Here is an 18,873-nt window from a genome sequence, read left to right on the forward strand (position 1 = left end):
TGCTGCTCAAACTGCGAAGGGAGGTGTCGCGAGAAGCTGCCAAGAATCTGGTGAGTTAACTTCTTTCTTGCCTCTAAAACATTACATTAGAATAACTCTGACTAACAGTATCATTTGTGCTTTTGTAGCTGCGCTGTTACACAGCTGATGAACTTCTAGCAACATGAAGGAAAAACTGTGAAAGTGTGTTTAATGATGGGTTCATGTAGACTGCAAGGCTAGAGGAAAATAAGACACTATTTACAAGTCATTTCATTTTATGAATTGTTTGAAAATGTCAACATTAATGGAAGAGAATGTTTATAGATTGTATCTCCGTTTTTAACTTTGTGATGACACACTTCCAGTTATTTTAGGATTGATGGGGGCTGAAAGATTCTCTTTCTGACCCCAGAGAGTCACTGTCAGTAGAATGATCCAGGACATGTTCTTGTTCCTGTACTATTGTACTTTGATAATTAAAAGTATTTTTAGTAGGTTATTATGCTGATGAGGTGGTCGTAGTCGGCCTTCTTCCACAAACCCATGTGGATTCACGCAAAATAAGCACCTTTGAGTTGAATGTGGGTAAGACTAAGGAAATTATCCTATTTTTGCCAGGCAGGATTTCATTGCAGTTGTAGAAAGTAATGTCTTGGTACAGTTGTAACTGCTGTCTACCAAACTTAAAACTTTTATAAAGAAATGCACGGACCATTTCCTTTCCTCAGTAGACTCCTCGGAGTCTTTACAGAACTTTCAATGAGAGCGTGCTAAATACCTTCCCTATTTGATCACCTGAACTCCAGGCTCAGGATAAGGTGCTTGGCCAACAGAAGAACAGGTTAACCCCAGATGGGTCAGAGTGAACTGTATACCCTCAGCAGTCACCTCTGGGCCTTTATTCCCTCAGTTGAGACTGTGACCTCAGGGAGGCGCTGTAGACTCTAGACTTTTATTCCAAGCATTTCAATCAGCAATGTGAATGGAAAACAGAGGTCATGCCTCAAGTATTATGCTTATGTTATTGATAAGCGTGTGTACTGTGCTTGAAACTCTTTAAACTCGATTTTTTGGGATATGTTCTTAATTTCTGACATCCCCCTCTCCCCTTCCCTCAAACACACACATCACATTTCTTGTCCCGTCGCCCCCCCCCCCCCCCACCCCCCACCAGTCAATGATGAGGATGATGTTGAGGTCCCTAGCCTCCCTCTGCTTCCTGGCTGCTGCTGCCTTAGCCGTCCCTGCTCAGGAGAAGCGCATCCTTCACCAGGCTGATCTGAGTGGCCGCGCCCATGACGATGCTCACGGCTTCCAGTACGACCATGACGCCTTCCTGGGCAAAGAGGAGGCCAAGACCTTCGATCAGCTGACCCCCGAGGAGAGCAAAGACAAACTAGCGTAGGTTTTACTGACCTTCAGCATGCTCTTTCTACACTGGCCACTGCAGCAACACTCACAAGCTTCAGGGTTCATTTATTGTACAACACAGTGTTGCTCAATGAAATACAGGCGGAGGCCTTTATCCTACACAAGAAAAAGACAACACAACTATAAAAGTACACTCGTAAAGTGGATGCCATGCCAACTGCCAATTATTCCAAAACTCCAATAGACCGAAAAATGTCTCACTGGACTGAAATTCCATTGTCCTGTTATCCCAAAAACAAAGGCCCATTGCTCCAAAAATACAAACTCTCGGTGCAGCAAACAGAAGCTCATAGTTAATTATTATTCAAAGGCATTAGCCGCCCTACTCTGCCTCTGGTTGACTTTCCCTGATATTCTCACCCTAAACCTAACCACCCCAACCAACGAGTAATAAGAGGCAGAGTGGCGGGTCATGCCGTCAGTAGGAAAACAAATCGTTAAGATACAGTGACGTCATTCTGCATAATATTTAATAATATTTAGCCATGTGCTTATGTTGTGTGTATTTTTCGGAGCAATGGCCATTTGTTTGTTGAGGGAAAACAGGCTGTTGTACAAATGGGCTCTCTGTCTAATGGGACATCTTTTGGGCTATTGGGGTTTCGGAGTAATGGGCTGTCCCTGTTGAGTGTAGATGTCTGCCAGGTGTGTCTGCAATAACCACTGCTGTAATGTTCGATTGAATAGATACAAACCAGCCCCCGTCTAGACTGCAAGGGTGTGAGATGAAAACACAAACTGTAGAGCATTTCTTTAGTTTTTACATTTGCATCAGGAGGAATGTAAACAGCAGCAACACAAAGTTTTGCTTATAACAAAGGTTTGTACTTGTGTGTTTTTACATATTCATCAGCTTTTTCTTTGGTTTTTCTTTTGTACTATTTGGGTTTTGTGTGTATTTGGGGTTCTATTTCTAATGCATGGAGGGAGCAGATGCTTCCAGTCACCCTTATCCTTAACTCTGACCCCATCTCTCCCTACAGGAAGATTGTGGAGCGCATTGACACGGATAAGGATGGCTACATCAGCCATGCAGAGCTGCACAACTGGATCAAACACCGGCAGAGGAGGTATATCGCGGAGAATGTGAACAAACACTGGAAGGACTACGACAAGAACCAAGACGGAAAGATAAGCTGGGAAGAGTACAAAAACACCACCTACGGATACTACCTGGGTAATGCTGTGTAAAAGATGACTCTTCCTCTCTCCCTTTTCCTTCTTTACTTCTTTCTTCTTTCTTCCTTTACAATGCCACCTCAAGTTCCATTTGTTAGCTGTTCTGGAGCATTCACAGCATGATCTTCACAGAACAACAGAATGCCCGTATGGCTGAAATATGAAGTGTGATTTTCAGACGAGGAGTTTGATGACGTCGAAGACAAGGCCACCTATAAGGCCATGCTTACCCGGGACGAGAGGCGCTTCAAGACAGCTGACCGAGACGGTGACGGTATCGCCACACGTGAGGAGTTCACTGCCTTCCTTCACCCGGAGGAGTACGATTACATGAGAGACGTGGTAGTGCAGGTAGACCAACTCTCTAAGCAGCAGGAACTTTGGTGATAAGATGATGAAGTGTTTTTTTTTTACCATGGTATTAATGTGGCTCCATGGATGGCAAAGCCAGGGGTGAGATATGTTTCATGCTTTACAAGCATAAATACACGTTTGCAGCTGATGTGTATCTGTTTGCATAGATTTCCACATCAATATCGTTTCCCAACCCTGTGAGCCCTGGGGAGGCTCCGTACCTCGGCTCTACACAGCACATGTGATTACTGTGAATATTACTCGTGTATTCACATAATGTTGTATGTTTTCTGCCTGTAGCCTGACATCTGTGATTCGTTTGCATACCAGTGAAATGGTTGTGTCAGGTTACCCTTCATCGCCCCCTCCTCCTCACACAGAGGAGGAGGAGGGGGCTTGACTTGTTCAATGCATTAAGTATCAGGACTGGACCACTATGAGCACTACATCATTTTCTCATGTAGGAAACCATGGAGGACATCGATAAGAACGGCGATGGCAAGGTCGACATAGCTGAGTACATTGGTGGGTGTTTCCCGTGTTCTCTCAGACCAACCACCCCCTCCTCTCCTAAAGCTGGAGGACGTCTGTCCTAAATGTGTGTGTGCTGCTGCGCCTCCACAGGTGACATGTATACATCAGAGGATGGGGACGGCGAGCCGGACTGGGTCCAGACAGAGAAGAAGCATTTCTCCGAGTTCAGAGATGCCAACAAGGTAAAAGCTACAGTAAAGCTGCAGTCGCAGCCTTTGTAGTAAAACTATCAATATGACTATGTACAAATACTCTGTTACAAGTAAATGTCTTACATTTAGGATTAGATTTGCGTTAAGCAAAAGTACAAAACAATTATCAGCAAAATGTAGTTTAAGTACTCGTTCCTTTCAGAATGTTTTAATGAATATTATAACTGAAGCATTAACACACGAGCAGTATTTTAATGTTGCAGCTGGTGGAAGTGGAGCTCATTTTAAGTACTTTATATACTGTTGGATAGTTTAATCTATAACTAATATTTAATCAATCACATGTTTTGTTTGTAAAGTACCTAGTTACTCCAGCTGATGAAAGTAATGTATGGACATTTAGTAGACCGGAAATATAACTAAGAACATAAAGTGGAAAGTTCCAGCTTCACCGTTGTGTGTATTTTTTACTTCAGATGTCTGTGTGCATCCTCTGTGCCCGTACTTACAGTTGCTTCCTCAGTAAAGCAGTTGTGTGTTGTACAGGATGGCTACCTGGATGCTGGTGAGGTGGCCCACTGGGTTCTGCCGGGAGATGTTGACCATGCTGACAATGAAGCCAAACACCTGATCCATGAGACGGACACCGACAAGGTAGACCTGCCACTGCTTAAACCCTCTGCCATACACAGTCTTTGCCCACCATAGACTCTGAAGCACACTTCCATATTGACCATTTTCCAATAGCAGAATGTTTTCATGGATGGATTTTCACTTCCCTCCAGACAGACATTAAAGCCACAGCAGATAACTGAGCAGTACTTTATTTATCAAGAGAGTACATTGTCAGTGTGTGGTAATGCAGTTGTAAGCAGGGAGTATTGAGAAAACTCTCCTTGATGGTGCATTCAAAGATGCTTCAACATCTAACACAGTTAAAATATATTAAATGTATGAGCTCTCTCCTGGGAAAAATGAAACCCAGATGACATGGCAACAAGAGGATGAATATTGTACTTTCCAACTTCTACATTAAAAGGTTTGCAGCTGAGTTTGTAAAGTTTAATATTGAGGCCATAACTCAAGAATGGACATGATAACTATAACAATTTCACACAAATGTCTCATAGGATCAAATGATGAAGCGATGACATTTTGAGCATGCTTTTAATGAATGTTAGTGCATGTGAGCGTTCCCCACTGGTTAGCTCGTGGCTATCGCTCTGCACTGCAGAAGCGTAGCACCCACCCTCCGGTTCCACCTTTAGCTCTGTCACCACTGTTGCTGTTGTTTGCACTGTTAGCTCTGTTAGCTGTGCGTCGTCAGCTCAGCCCATGCCATGTTGAGAACTGTTGAGAGACAATAGATATGCTCCCAATCTTGTCTATAGCACCTTTAAATGCACCAAAGGACTTTTCAACACAGTCGCCCCTCGCAACTGCAATACCAAACAGTTGTATTGTAACTGACAAAGGTCAGTGGTTCGCTGTGTCTGCAACACGAGTTTCATAGTGATGAAACGGAAGAGAGGTAAGGTAGTAACTATAAATAGATAAACTATGGATGAACTAAAACCAGGACCTTACTACTCTCTCTAGTTTGAATGAGTAGAATACACACTGTACATACTACAATATCATGTATAATGCACTGGGCACTACACAATGTGCTGCACGGCAATGTAATTAATGTCAAGAATAAAAGTTAACACGGTGCATGTAATTGGGTAATTGTGGGTTAATTATTAACTAGCTTCTGTCTGTGTCTTGTTTCTCTTACTCCGGCTTGTCATCACCTCTTCTCTTTCTGTCAATCATAAACCAATAAACCAATGCTGGATGGAATCTGGTGATCAAACAACAGGACCAGAAAATGACCAAGAAGGAGATTCTGGCCAACTGGAACATGTTTGTGGGCAGCCAGGCCACCAATTACGGGGAGGACTTAACAAGGAGACACGATGAACTTTGATGAGCTGTCAGAAGCTCATTGGGAGAATATGGTTACCATGGTTTTGGGGTGGGGGTTCTGACTCTGGGGTAAAGGGTGTAATTATGTACCTTTGGTCACGCATGCACATACACACAGACACAATCCATTCAAATTCAGCATTCACTCACATACTGTGTATGTGAATACAGACGCTAAACTTCTCTCTTTGCTTCATTTACATATCCTCATGGGGTTTTTAACTGAGCTGACACATTCCTGTTGTCTGATGAAAACTGTGTATCTCCACAATTACAAACTAAAGAAACTGTGGATAATGTCCAACATTCACTGGCATCCAGCTGACAGTTATTTTTCTATGAGCCTGAGAGGTTCAATCGTAGTCCCAACACATCGTGTTCTAAAGACCAGCAAACATTGAGATACTGAGTTTTTACCTGAGGTGGTTACATTTACCAGAAAGCATGTGAACAGTTGCTCTCAAGAAGTGTATGAAGTGACTTCAGGGGGTTTGACTATTAAAGTCTTCTTTTTTCTACAAATGCAGTTTTTTTGTTATTTATTTGTGGATATTATATTGTGATTATGAGAACAGTGTAGCTCTCTACATGAATAGGAGGTGATTTTCTGGTTACTGGCATATTTCTGACTATTTTCCTACAATATGACATTTAGTCTGAAGGTGTTAAAGCAGATGTACAGATATTTATCAACTTTCAGCAGACTCATATTCATACATCTCTTCATGTTATCAGTGGTCCAGAAGAATACTTATATTTCATTTAAAACACAACAATCAGTTTTTGTTTTACAAATCTCATGTATTGCTTTGACCTTGTTCTTGATTATTTGTAATTTTGTGTACATTTTCCATATGATGATATTTACAGTATTGGAAACTACCACTTAATGAGTTAACTGAGCAGGTTGTGTGTCATAACAGGTACGGATTCCTTTACCAAAGCACAACACATTTTCAAGTCCTCTTCCAGCTCCACCAGTGTCCAGTCAAAAGAAATCCTTTCAGAGCCAGCAGCTCCTGAGAGAGGGTTACGTCTTAAAAAGTCCAACATGACCTGTTTGAGTTAACAGCTGAGAAAACCACCTAAATATACTTTTCCTGATCTGACCATTATCATTATTATTATTATGTAGTTACTTTAGTACCTCAGGCTTATGTTCAGCAGAGGCTGAGCCACCTTAATGTTTACTCCCCGGTACAGGTCAAGCTCCAGAAACATGGATTGCACGCTCCCATAATACAGTTTGATAGCGTCTTTGGCCCCTTCCTGTATGGTGAAGACATTTTTCAGACGCCACACCTCCAGATTCTAATGCATGCTTTCTGTTAGACATCTATTCTTTCAAGATCACGCTATTCTCTCAGCCACCGATGATTTTCACAGTCAGCAGTACTCTTGAGGATGAGTAAAATCATCTTACATTGACCTGTCCCACTTTTTATAGAGCATCACGAACAACACATAACAATTTACAACCACGATTGTGTTATAAAATTAAGCAGACATTTAAAGACAGCAGACAGAACTAAGTGAATATTCAGTAAATTAAGTAAAAAAAGCAAAATAACTATATAAGAATGTACAGAAGTAGGGAGGGGTTTTCAGGCAGGCTTTTGCCAACTCATCATTTAGGCTGTGTCTTTACCTGTCCCACTTATTCTGACTACTTTTCAGACTTAACTTTTCCTCAGTTACAATCGACCAGCCCAACTGAAACCCAGCTTTCATCTGTCAGAGACCAAACAGCAGTCAAACTGTGATTGTTGGTGACGCTCAGATATTAATCATCTATCTGCTCATTATTTCAGTCATCACATGTACTCCCAACGTACTAGCTTTAGGCTACTTGAGTACTTTCTTCAAAATAAAGCAAACTATTTTACACCAGGGTAAAAATTATGAAACATAAGTGTTTTCACCATTTGCTCTCATGTTAAATAGAAGACACAAAAAACGAATTTATGGGCAACCAATCTGAAGGATGTTTAAAAGTATTGTTAGTAATGTGCTTATTGTGGTTTTGTCTGTTTTTACCTTTATATTGATTGATTTCTATTACATGTTTATTATGTGCTGCTCTGTAACATCACAGCAGGTGTAGGGTGTGATGTGAGCTCAGTGTCTTATTGGTCATGAATGTATGCATTATATGGCCAGATGACCTAATAAAGCAGGACCCACCTGAAGGCCCTTATCAGGTCAGTTGATACAATCTTGCATCTCCTCAGCACCGTGTCAGTATCAGTATCTGATCTGATTAATGGAGCATATTCACACATCGTCAGTAAAGCAGCACAAACCAGGTTGGTAATCCAGCCTTGCTTTAAACTGGTTCATCGTGGTGTGCTTCCTCGATGAATGTCATGGGTAAGAAATATTGATGAAATGTGTCTTATGAAAGCAGCAGCTGAAAGAGCTTTCCTTTGTTTGGAGAGTTTCCACAATGAGAATTAGAGGTTTTCATAGAAACTAAATGAAGAGGCTACACGTGATAGATGGACTTCAGCTTGTGTAGCTTCAGACTGGTGAGAAGCTGACAAGTATTTTCAGATTAAAGTCTGGTGAACAAGTTAGTTCACCATTTACAGCTCTGTATAATATTTCTTTACAGTGTTTATTGGAGGATGTCCCCACTAGATGTACTAGACAACTATGAATATAAGTGACTGTCGGATATGAATGAATGTATTAGTTATGCAATTTCTGTTGCATGTCAGGTTGAGAATATATCAGGTCAAGAATAAAACCCACAAAATTCAGACGGCAGCTGGTGTTTTTTACCCTCTGCGGCTCATGTTAGGACAGTTTCACAAGCGGGGAGAGAAATACGGTGCATTCAGGTGACGTAGAAACGTGAAAGTCTCTCTAGAGTCCATTTGGTTTGCTGTTCTACTGTAGAAACATGACTCCATGAAGAGGACCTGCTCCCTGGGTAAATATGAAGGGCTCACTCTAAGCTAACAAAAATACATTCTTAGTTTTAAGTCATTTTACACTAATGAAAACAGTTATGAATATTATATTCCATTGCTGCTACACGGTTCAGCCATACACTACGGTTGGAACTAGTCTGGTTTGCTCCTCTAGCCTCTCAGGTTTTATATCTCTCTCTCTCCAATGGCTGAATGTAGAATAAAATATGTATTTATTTCCATATCTCTATCCCTCCCTGTCCTCTGCTTGTCAGGACGGCCGCCTGACTTTTTCTGAGCTGCTCAACAAGATGGCCGACATCATGACCAGCACCATCACCGACTACGGAGGGATGAGGGTGGACGAACATGATGAACATGATGAACTGTGAGAAATGAACCACAGCACAGGAGGAAAAAGCTTTTTCACGGTGTTTTGTTGAATACATCTTGCTCACAATGATAGTGAGGACATCCCGTCTCGCAGTTCAAGTATGAACTGACCAATAAGAGCAGCTTGCATTCTAGAGGCACTGTAAACGTGCTACGGTACATGTTCAGACACTACGACCGGATATGGATACTGAATTTTATCTGTGAAACTACAAACAATAAAAACATTGGTTTCCATATGTTTATGGTTTAATGAAAACAACTTGAAACTCTCTTGAATTGATCCTAAACAGCTGACATCAATTCTATTAACTTTTGTCAAAATAACGATATCATTGTGTCGAATGATTTAAAAGTCTCAAATATATCAATAAAGACAAACAATGACTAAAGTAATGTGCAGTTTAATGCCTGAAACCGGAAGTAACTGACCATCACAGACATTAACAAACTCAAACGGTTACATGTATCTCATCATCAGGATGCAACATTGAGGAGCTTTAGAATTACCAGCTGCACATCCTATGAAACTAATCCTGTGGCTCTGAACGTGAAATATAATTTGACTTTATTTATCTTTTGGAGCACATAGCAATAAATCAATGATCCATTTGATTCTACTCTCATGTAGAGCGTTATCGTTTATGCAGCGTTTCTGCTAAAAAGGGACAGGTTGAATCGTGAAGACCAGCTCTGCTCTATGAATGGAATCATTTGATCTTATCAGATCTGATCAGATCTTATTTGATCTTGGGAGACCAAAGACATAAACAGTACATCCTGATCTTATTAGTGAGCAGCATACAGCAGTAAAGGACCTGCTACTGTAAATGGGCTTTCAGACACAGATATCGAAGGAAAAATCTATGTTTTGAAAAGGTCAAATGACATTCAGGAGGGAAAGGAATTTCACAGTCTATGATGGAAAAAAGTTACCTACAGAAACAAGAAACATATATGCCAGCCAACAACCAAGGCCATTCAAATGGGTGAAAGCTGTCGACACTCTGTCCTCCGTCTCATACTTGCATCACTGGACGAGCCTCTTTGGCCCGGAGGTCAACTCCAGACGCAGCGAAGCCGGTTCCACCCTGTCAGAACACACAACACAAGGTCATATCCGACTACTTTGGAGGACTTTGGGAGACCAAAGACATAAACAGTACATCCTGATCTTATTAGTGAGCAGCATACAGCAGTAAAGGACCTGCTACTGTAAATGGGCTTTCAGACAGAGGCCATTATATGTCTCACTGAGTAATGTCCTCAGTGGACAGCAGCCGGGGGAAATCCCCACCCCCTCCCTCTATCCCCTCTCCATCACGTCAACAGCAACAACATGCTGTCTGAAAGCACCTCGAGAATCTCTTCGGTAGAATTCATGGAGCGATTCAAAATCATGGAGGACCTGGAGTCTCCCCCACGTAGAACTACACACGTACCCTCTGCATTGGTATGATGTCTCTGTCGGACAGCTTGTCTCCGGACACAGGATCAATCATGTCCTTCTTGATCAGCTTCTCCACACACTCCAGAGTCACCACCGTCCCTCTGAACACGGAACAGAGAGTCAGCTATGCTGCCAGAGAACACTGAACATGTGGACGTCAGAATGGAGGAAGACGTATGGACACTCACGAGGGGCGCAGAACAGCGCAGGGGACACTGTTGCCTAGGACGTCTCTGGTTACTGCACATACATACCTGTCCTAAAGAGACAAGACGGCATTATACCAATGACGTAGATCTGTTCACATCACATAGAACAGGACCGTGACGTCACTGCCTACTTTCTCAAATGGGATTTGCTGTTTCCCATCACCGTATCCACAACTATTTGGTTTTATGAGTTTAGAATTCCCACTATTTTTGCAGAATAAATTGTTTAGTTTATCTAAATTATCCAAGATGAATTGAAAACAGAATCCTCATTAGCCCGAATCAGTAGTGACTTGATCCTACTAACAATGTCTCTGATACCATCTAACTCTGTACTGTAGAGTCACAGTTTGTTTTGGGATTTGTTGACAATAAGAAAAATGTATTAAAACACCAGACCTATCCTTTTATCAGGAAACACACTGGCCATATGCACATCACTGTAGACATACTTTCATCCACTAGATCACACTTTTTATTTTAGTGAGAAATAAACTTGAGTTGGCAGCTGTCAAATCACCGTCCTTCTCTTTGTGTGTGCAGACAACAGACGTTACGACATCACCAGACACTAGATTGGTTTCAGTACAAGTAAAGTTCAGGAACAAGACCATCAGATTAAAGTGCAAATGATTTGATCTTTCACCACCTCTGCTTTCAGGTTAAATTACTCGATTTAAGTTTAACACAACTCATCATCAAGTAGGTTTCACAGTTTGCAGTGTGTATGCAGTAATGTTTGGTGAAGTTCTTCTAAGTTAGTAACAATGATTATCTGCTCCTGGGTGCTCGTGGGCATGAGCTAAGATGTGAACTAAACTGACCTGGCGGGTGAGCAGGGCCACTCGATCCAGGCTGGAGTCCAGAGGGGTGAAGCGCACTGTGATCAGCTCATTCATCTTAATGGGTCGTCCTGACATGGGACACAACACAGCCTTACTCTGACAGGGAGAGAGAGAAAAGGAGACATTTAATTCCACATAACACTACTTCAGTGTAGAAGTGGAGAGCTGAGATTGCAGAAGACAGGTTTCCACAGTCAGCCTGCCTTCTGCCTTTAAAGTAGTGTCAACATCAAACAGACAGATACACAGAACAAACAGAGGACATCATGACATTTAAAGCTAACAGGGGGGTGGGTGGACTGGTGGCAACCAGTCCACCCACCCCCCCACTACATATTTCAATCAAATTTCCTGAGTGTGAACAGTAGTGGTTTCTGGACATATGACTAATTTGTGTCACTTTTTTTTAAACCTTCTTTCCTTCGTAAATATTAAAAAGCAGGTTTGCTGAATGCTGCTCAGAGAACGTCTGGGGCCGAGGGAATAGTTCCTTGTAATCTATCTCGTGTATAGCAGAGATGTCGTAGTTTGAATCTACGTTTTTCGGCAGATGGAAGGATAGACAAAAGCCCTTTTAACCAGTGGTGGGCCGTCAGGGCCAGCAAGGCCTTCTCTGCTGGCCTAAACAGAATCACAAAGTTATAGCCATTTTATATTTTATCTTAAATACACTACATGCATTATAATTTATAAAAATATTTTTCCCATTATCTTATGTTCTCATTGCACAGCTACTGTCTTCCTCAGTTGCTCTGCTTCCAGTGCAGCTTGTTTTAAGTAGAGCTTTTATCCAATCAGATCTCACCTCTGTGTCTCTAGGTAAGAACAGAGGCCCGAGGCCTGCAGACTCTCAAGTGAATCCCTTTACAGTTTAAGTGAATGGGGACGATATTGTTGATTGTCATAGTCTTCAACCAATCAGATCTTTAGTTTGACATGTTGGGCGTATTCTTTGACGTGTCAGAGCCGGCTAGCTGGCCTACAAGTACGTCAGCATTACGTGCAGCTCAGTGTCCAGGTGCAGCTCTGCAGTGAGGTGCAGCGTGTGCTGTGATTGGTCAGTGGGCGAGCACGAGACTATTGCGAAACAAAACTTAAAGTAGCCATCAGAGGCTTAGTCGGAGTAGTAAGAGTTCAAATTGAAAGATATGGAAGAAATTATGACAGTTTTTGGTGTAGATTATTTATTTTTAATACATAGCTTTGTTTTTTTAACACTCAATGGCTGAAGGAGGAGAAACAGATTTGAGAGTTGGGATTTAACCGTGAGATTAAACTCTTTGTCAACAAAGAAAGGAGGATGGAGTTTGTCTTTAAGTGAACAGCATTTGGTAAGTCAACTGCGTTTGTTTTTTTACATCTAATATCTGAATGGCCCTCGAGTGTGTAGCAGAATGCGTGTTGATGCAGGTCTGCTGGGTTGATTTGTTGTCATATGAATATATGTGACTGGTTCTTGTGAGTTTGTTGTTGTCATTGTGTTAATTATATAGATTTGGACTATATGCATTGTCCGTTAATTACGAAGCATACCGTCATGCGCGGAGTTATTGTTTGTTAAGCTAGTTTAGCGTAGCCTCCCAGAAGTGCGGTGCCTCAGCTGTCTTGTTGTGTTTTTTTTTTGTTCCGGGTTCAGAGGTCACACAGCCCGTTGTCTGCTATGTGAGCGCAGTCCACCGAAAACATTATATTTCCCACAATTTAAGCTTCTGCATTTTCCAAATGCACTAGTATTATTCAAACGTATTGTTCGGTTCGTAAGCCTCGTACCGAACGGTTTAATACGAATATGTGTAGTTACACCCCTAGAAACAAATAACTGTAGCTGTGGCGCCATCATGAGGTTATTAGGAGGTGTTTCAGCTGCAGGACAGCACTTCAGTGCCAGGTATAAAATGCACGGCCCGCCACTGCTTTTAAGACATATATATGTAACACTGCTGGCTTGATCGGTTTGTTAAAATGATGGGTATTTGTCATCCAGACAGGTTTCTGTTAAATCTCCTGAAGAAATGCAATTTAATAATTACATACATACATGAGATTTGACCTCTGCATTTACATCCTAACACGGGGATCAGACCACCAACCTTCCATACGTCAGACATCACAGCACATTTACAGAAAGAGCCACCGTGCTTAATCAATGAACTCAGTTCATCATTGAAGTTACATCAGAGGGAGCACCATTAGTGTCAGGGATCTGAGAAGGTGGGTAGCGGAAGAAGACACTCACTGGCTTCTTGAGCAGAGTGGGCTTGGACACTGGTGTCAGAGAGGGGATCCAGAAACTGGGCAGGCTCTGGCTGGAAGAGGCAGCTGGACCAGCAGTGGAGGATTCTGCTGAGCTGCTGTCTGTCCTGCCCTTCTCACCTCCTTTGTTCAGTCCTGAAGGGAAGAGGTGACAGTTTCTACTCTCTTAATTCGTTGTTGTAATTATGACTGGGAGCATGAGACAAGTACAACTTCGTTTCATTGTGCAATCCTGTAATGACAATAAGTAATCCTTGAAGATGAAGACATGATGTCAAGGCTAAAGATACGGTTTCCTGTGTACATGCATTAATGCCAGATTATTTTTTATCTGCACCAAAAGTTTGCTTTTACTGCATCATTTGATGCATCTCTCCTTTCTAGGTTCTGGCCAACGTCTATATTCAGTTTGACTGAGACAGTAAAATAACAACAGAATATTTGACATGGACAGTCAGTGTCATTGTGAAGAGGACCACTGACATTTTCAGCAAACCGATATAATGTAGTTTGAGCCAACTTTCCCTTTTTTATTTTAAATTGATGGAAGTTGAAAAATAAAGAGACGTGTTTCAATGTGTTGTATGCCATTTGAGCTGCCTTTCCCTGCACAGTAATGTCCAGTGAAACTACTTACTCATGCTCAGTTTCCTTACGGAAAGTGCATTGGATTTCTGCAAAATACTCGTTTTATAATATTAGGCGACATCACACATTCAAACAAGACCTTATTAATATACGATGTGCAACATACTTTATTTATTTAGTAAATTAAATGTGAGAAATGATTTTGTCAACTAAGTTAAATAAACTAAAGTAAGATGTGTAACATTACTGTTTGGCATCTTGAAACACCACCCGTCATGTAATCATTTCCAGAATTTACTACATGTTTTCATCTCAGAAATATTCATCTTTGATCCGTATATGTTAGGTTTAGCCTTTCAGAATCACAGTTTTCACTGTGGACAAAAACTGTTTGACTTTTTGTTCAAGAACAGTAGTTTTTATTTTTACAGTTTTTGTATGCTTTTCCAGGGAGGCACACACCTGTATTAGCACCATTAATTACATTTATATAACCACAATAACAAAATCATATTTTCCCATTTGTAATGCAAAAAAAACGATCATTCGACGAATTCGATTTCTGTGTCCACCCTACTCTGAATAGAATGTGATCTGTGTCACATGAGAGCACAAAAAGAGTTCAAAAAGAGTGTTCAGAGACACTGACGCAGCATTTTGAGGACAAACGGCACACACACGTACCAGATGTGAATGGGTTGATGGGTTTGGACACAATGCTGTTCTCTCTGGTCTTAAACCGCTCCACTCTCTCTCTTTCTTCTGACTTGGACTCAAGTTGGCTGCTGCTCTTCTGCGCCTGCTTCTGCTTCTCATACGCCTGAAGAATTAGAAGAAAACACATAAGAGAGAATTTTTCAGAAAGAAGCAGCAAAAATTTAAGGGAATTTATCTGTATAAAACAATGCATTAAGAATTTTGTGACAAAAAAAAAAAAGAAAAGGTGATGAACAACATAACTTCAACACATTATTAATACAGAGAACTGTGGCTGATGAAAGCTCTTTCTCAACCAAAATTGGAACTTTTCCAAAACGGCCTCCAGTCTGCCAGTATTACGCTGGCTTAGTGTTTCAGTGCGTGCGGGTTAGAGGGAGTTTTGGTAAAACAAAGACGTGAGCTTCCAAGTGACGGCCAGGGGATGTGTGCCAGTAGAGTCAAGGAGCAGCAATGTGCTAACTTTTTCTATGATCAAGCATCTGATCAGTCAGCATAGCTCTCAGCTGTATTCATGTTCAATTCATCAGACAACCGCTTCACCATGAAATAATGACTTGGTCTGTCCCAGTCTTTGCAAGTTGTTGTCTGTGATGCAGTTTTGTAGTTTGAAAAAACTGGAAAGGGGGTGAAGAAGAAGAGTTTTCTGTTGTTAAAGTGTCCCACTGTGGGCACACATCTCTACAAAAACAACCTTGAACAATAGTGTGGACACAAGTCAAGTCATGAGATGGTGTAGACAGAGACAGAAGTACAGGGCTTACCTTCATCTTTTTGGCAGTTTCTGTCTTCTGGTGCAAAATGTATTCAAGAATGGCCTGTTTTTCATACATGAATCCATCTGGACTGAGCCCAGCAACAGAAACAAGACAACACTGTTTACATATGTGGTCACATGTCGGGGATATACAGCTCATTTGTGTGTTTGAATGTTAACATACGTCATCACAGGATCCTGACAGGGCTGCAGGGACAGACAGCAGCAGTCAAAGTCTTTGATCGCATCTTTGCCCAGTCGAATGCTCTGAGTCCCGTAACCAGACGCCGCTGAGCAGGAGGAGAGGCACACACACAACATGGTGTAATGGAAGATAAGACAGGAAATGCTGTCCAACAATGAATGAATGAATGAATTGCCTTCGTTCTGCCTGCAATATCATTACAGTCAGTTCCACACAGTGAAATACATTCGTGTGACGTTAGATACATTTCTAATTTAATCAACTTCTCATTGTTTACATTTATTTACCTAAAAATACTAGACTAATAATTTGACTCTAAAATGAAAGTTTGTGTGTGAAAAGTCTGCCAAGCTGATCTTTGAGTGTCATTAGGACGACTACACATTCAGACTGTTAATCATTTTTCTGTTCAGGAAAACTGAAGTGAGAAACATAAAATTGAAATAGGGCCTTCAAAAAAGTCTTTGTTCTACTAGCTGAGATGCCACCTGCCCGTCAGGACTATGTAACATTCATACACCGCAGGAACAGCCTGCAATCAGGGTTAAGTGTCTCGCCCAAGGACACATCGACATGGACTAGTGGAGCCAGGGATCGAAGCTCCTCTGATTGAAGGACGACCCTGCTCTACCACTGAGCCACAGTCGCATGTAATGGACATGTCCACAAAGAAATCATTTATGGTAGTTCAAGAAAGACATGAAACTATCTAGTCAGGTGAACGATGGGTACTTTTCTTTCACTGTAGAATAGGACCGCTTGAAGGCCTCACTAGACAAATGAAGCAGCATCTTAAACAGAGAAGACTGAACCGAGTGAGAACATCTGTCGGACGTAAAACGATGTCACACACAATAAATGAAACTACTGTCAGTGTCTGGCTCAACGTATCATTGAGGAAGATGAGCTTCTGCCTTGAAACATGAGAAACCCAAACATTGTTCTGTCCTCCAGACACACAGGTGGAGGAGCTGCTTTAAGTGGCCAAAGCAAGCCTGTTCTAACAGGAAATATAGGAGCGTAAACGAGCTAACGCTAAATGTAAGTCAACAGTTAAAGAAAGCTAGCTTGACAGGTTCTCACCTGTGTCTTTCCTTTTCTCGTGGTACGTGTAGACAGCTCCAGCAGTACAGTTCTTTCCATGGCGCGTCATTGTACTTCTACTTTATTTTGCTGGTCTGTAAGCGTTTAAAGAGAAATGTGGTGTTATTGTAGCAGGGAGCATCGATGCTAACATTAGCTGCTAAATGTGTACATACAAAAGACATGCACAGATTGTGTTCAGAAAACGTTGCATTAGAAAAAGACAAAAAAAAGAGTTGTGGCTAGAGAACAGATGAACAATTACGTTACCAGTGATGCTTGTGTAAGTTTACGAAGCAAGCACCAAAACATCGACACAACTTCTTCTTCGTTGTCGCCTTCTACTGCTTCCGCTCACTCCACTTCCTCCTCCTCTTCTTCTTCTTCTTCTTTTGCGTTTTATGGCAACTGGCATCCTTCATGTCGCACTACTGCCGCCTTCTGGTTTAAATTCTCCTAATGTCGCCTTACCGGTGTTGTATCAAGACACCCTCAAGTTTCCCTTTCGATGTGTGTTTCCCACTATATACTGTAAACCTAAACCCATAGCCTAAACCTAACCCAACACAGAGGGGGTGTGCTCTATAGCGGTAATGATGGTTCAACCTTCACCTTCACCCTCTATACTGTAAGAAAAGAAACACAAGGCAATATAAACAGACACAAATGATTAGGACTTTAAAAGAGTGACACAAATGAGATAGAAGATAAAGATGAGTTAAAATAAAACAAGACAAATCAAACAGTATAGAAAAAAAACGACAGGGCTGAATTTGAATGAATGGTGCCAGGTTTCATGTCGTAAATTGCAGTGGCAACGTTTGCACTCCTGATTTAAAAGAACTGAGAGTTTCAGATATGTGGTGCATTAAAATTGAATGCTGCTTCTCCTCGTTCAGCTTGGTCTCTGGGGACGGTAAGCAGACCTGCCCCAGACCATCTGAGAGGCCTGGACGGTTCAGTAGCAGAGCAAACCAACAGGGAAAGTTCATTTTTTCACACTTAGGAAGCCAGTGCAAAGATCTTAGAACTAGACGTATGTGATCTGGAATCCAAAACCCTTGTAACTCAAAGGGTTCAATGGGTATTTGGTTGCCATTATGCTGAACTGAATACACAAGAAAAATACTGTGTTTTACCACCATATCAGATTGTGTTCCAAAATGTTCCGTTTAACACATGAGCTAACTACAACAGTCAATTCATGTTTTGTAAATCTCACTGTAGTGTTCACAACAAATATTTGCAGGAATTCTCAAAAGAAGTGTGCACCTCACTGTGAGCCGAAAACATTTCTCTGAATGATTTTTGCTTCTATAAACACAGACTACGTTGAACATTATTATGCTAAGAGCTACAACAAAAGCAGTGAACCATTCCTTTAAGGACACCATCAGAACTGTCTTCCATTTGTAAAATGTCAATGTGTGTTTAAGTTCAAGGATTATCACTACTCATTACTCAATGGGTAGTGATAATGTTACCTTTTGAAATGGAAAATTTAATTATCAATTTTTAACCGTCACACTCTTGATCCTCCACCAAAAAGTCCTTAAATGTATGACACTATAACATACTATGTTCTGTACTGTTGTGGTGCTCACAAAGTAAACCTTTCAGACTTAAGAAAACATATTTTGAATGGCTGGCTGTTTTTTATTTTTATGATATTAAATAAAAATATTCAAGCTGCCATGTGTCATTTGAAAACCTTTTCTCAAAGTTGAGCGTGACATCTATATTTGGGCCCTTCTTTTGTGTATGTGCATCAGGGACATCAGTAAATGATCAACCTTCAGGTTGCTGGTAATAAAACTAGCAGTGCTGTTAGCAGGGCCTGTGTTTCCCGTACAAG

General features: G+C 41.3%; 2 protein-coding genes across 3 annotated transcripts; one reads left to right on the forward strand and one right to left on the reverse strand.

The window, feature by feature from the left end:
- The first annotated feature begins 28 nt into the window (after positions 1 to 28).
- On the forward strand, positions 29 to 8,941 carry rcn3 (reticulocalbin 3, EF-hand calcium binding domain). Its single transcript, XM_076082333.1, has 8 exons — positions 29 to 50; positions 1,157 to 1,383; positions 2,397 to 2,590; positions 2,771 to 2,943; positions 3,411 to 3,471; positions 3,571 to 3,662; positions 4,179 to 4,286; positions 8,794 to 8,941. Exons 2-8 carry the CDS (start codon positions 1,160 to 1,162, stop codon positions 8,908 to 8,910), a joined length of 969 nt encoding a protein of 322 aa, XP_075938448.1. The 5' UTR covers positions 29 to 50; positions 1,157 to 1,159; the 3' UTR covers positions 8,911 to 8,941.
- A 358-nt stretch (positions 8,942 to 9,299) lies between these two features.
- On the reverse strand, positions 9,300 to 17,441 carry nosip (nitric oxide synthase interacting protein). 2 transcript variants are annotated; one of them, XM_076082334.1, is made up of 10 exons: positions 17,289 to 17,441; positions 17,019 to 17,113; positions 15,915 to 16,020; positions 15,738 to 15,819; positions 14,941 to 15,076; positions 13,652 to 13,803; positions 11,395 to 11,511; positions 10,550 to 10,620; positions 10,354 to 10,462; positions 9,300 to 10,002 (listed from the first exon to the last, which is right to left on the reverse strand). In XM_076082334.1, the coding sequence occupies exons 2-10, from the start codon at positions 17,086 to 17,088 to the stop codon at positions 9,931 to 9,933; spliced, it is 915 nt and encodes a 304-aa protein (XP_075938449.1). In that variant the 5' UTR covers positions 17,089 to 17,113; positions 17,289 to 17,441; the 3' UTR covers positions 9,300 to 9,930. The 2 variants fall into 2 exon arrangements, with proteins under 2 accessions (XP_075938449.1, XP_075938450.1); XM_076082335.1 differs by having other exon boundaries at positions 17,284 to 17,424.
- Positions 17,442 to 18,873: the final 1,432 nt, after the last annotated feature.

Source organism: Anarhichas minor, unplaced genomic scaffold, assembly GCF_050575085.1.
Source record: "Anarhichas minor isolate MPS153535 unplaced genomic scaffold, ASM5057508v1 ptg000007l, whole genome shotgun sequence".
Classification (NCBI taxonomy): domain Eukaryota; kingdom Metazoa; phylum Chordata; class Actinopteri; order Perciformes; family Anarhichadidae; genus Anarhichas; species Anarhichas minor.

Coding starts and splice junctions, on each gene's coding strand:
- nosip (XM_076082334.1), bottom strand. CDS start 17,088: ATGACGCGCCATGGAAAGAACTGTACTGCTGGAGCTGTCTACACGTAC. Junction 16,021..17,018: donor CGAGAAAAGGAAAGACACAG/GTGAGAACCTGT, acceptor CCTCCTGCTCAG/CGGCGTCTGGTTACGGGACT. Junction 15,077..15,737: donor AAACTGCCAAAAAGATGAAG/GTAAGCCCTGTA, acceptor CTAATTCTTCAG/GCGTATGAGAAGCAGAAGCA.
- rcn3 (XM_076082333.1), top strand. CDS start 1,160: ATGATGAGGATGATGTTGAGGTCCCTAGCCTCCCTCTGCTTCCTGGCT. Junction 1,384..2,396: donor GAGAGCAAAGACAAACTAGC/GTAGGTTTTACT, acceptor CTCTCCCTACAG/GAAGATTGTGGAGCGCATTG. Junction 2,944..3,410: donor TGAGAGACGTGGTAGTGCAG/GTAGACCAACTC, acceptor TTTCTCATGTAG/GAAACCATGGAGGACATCGA.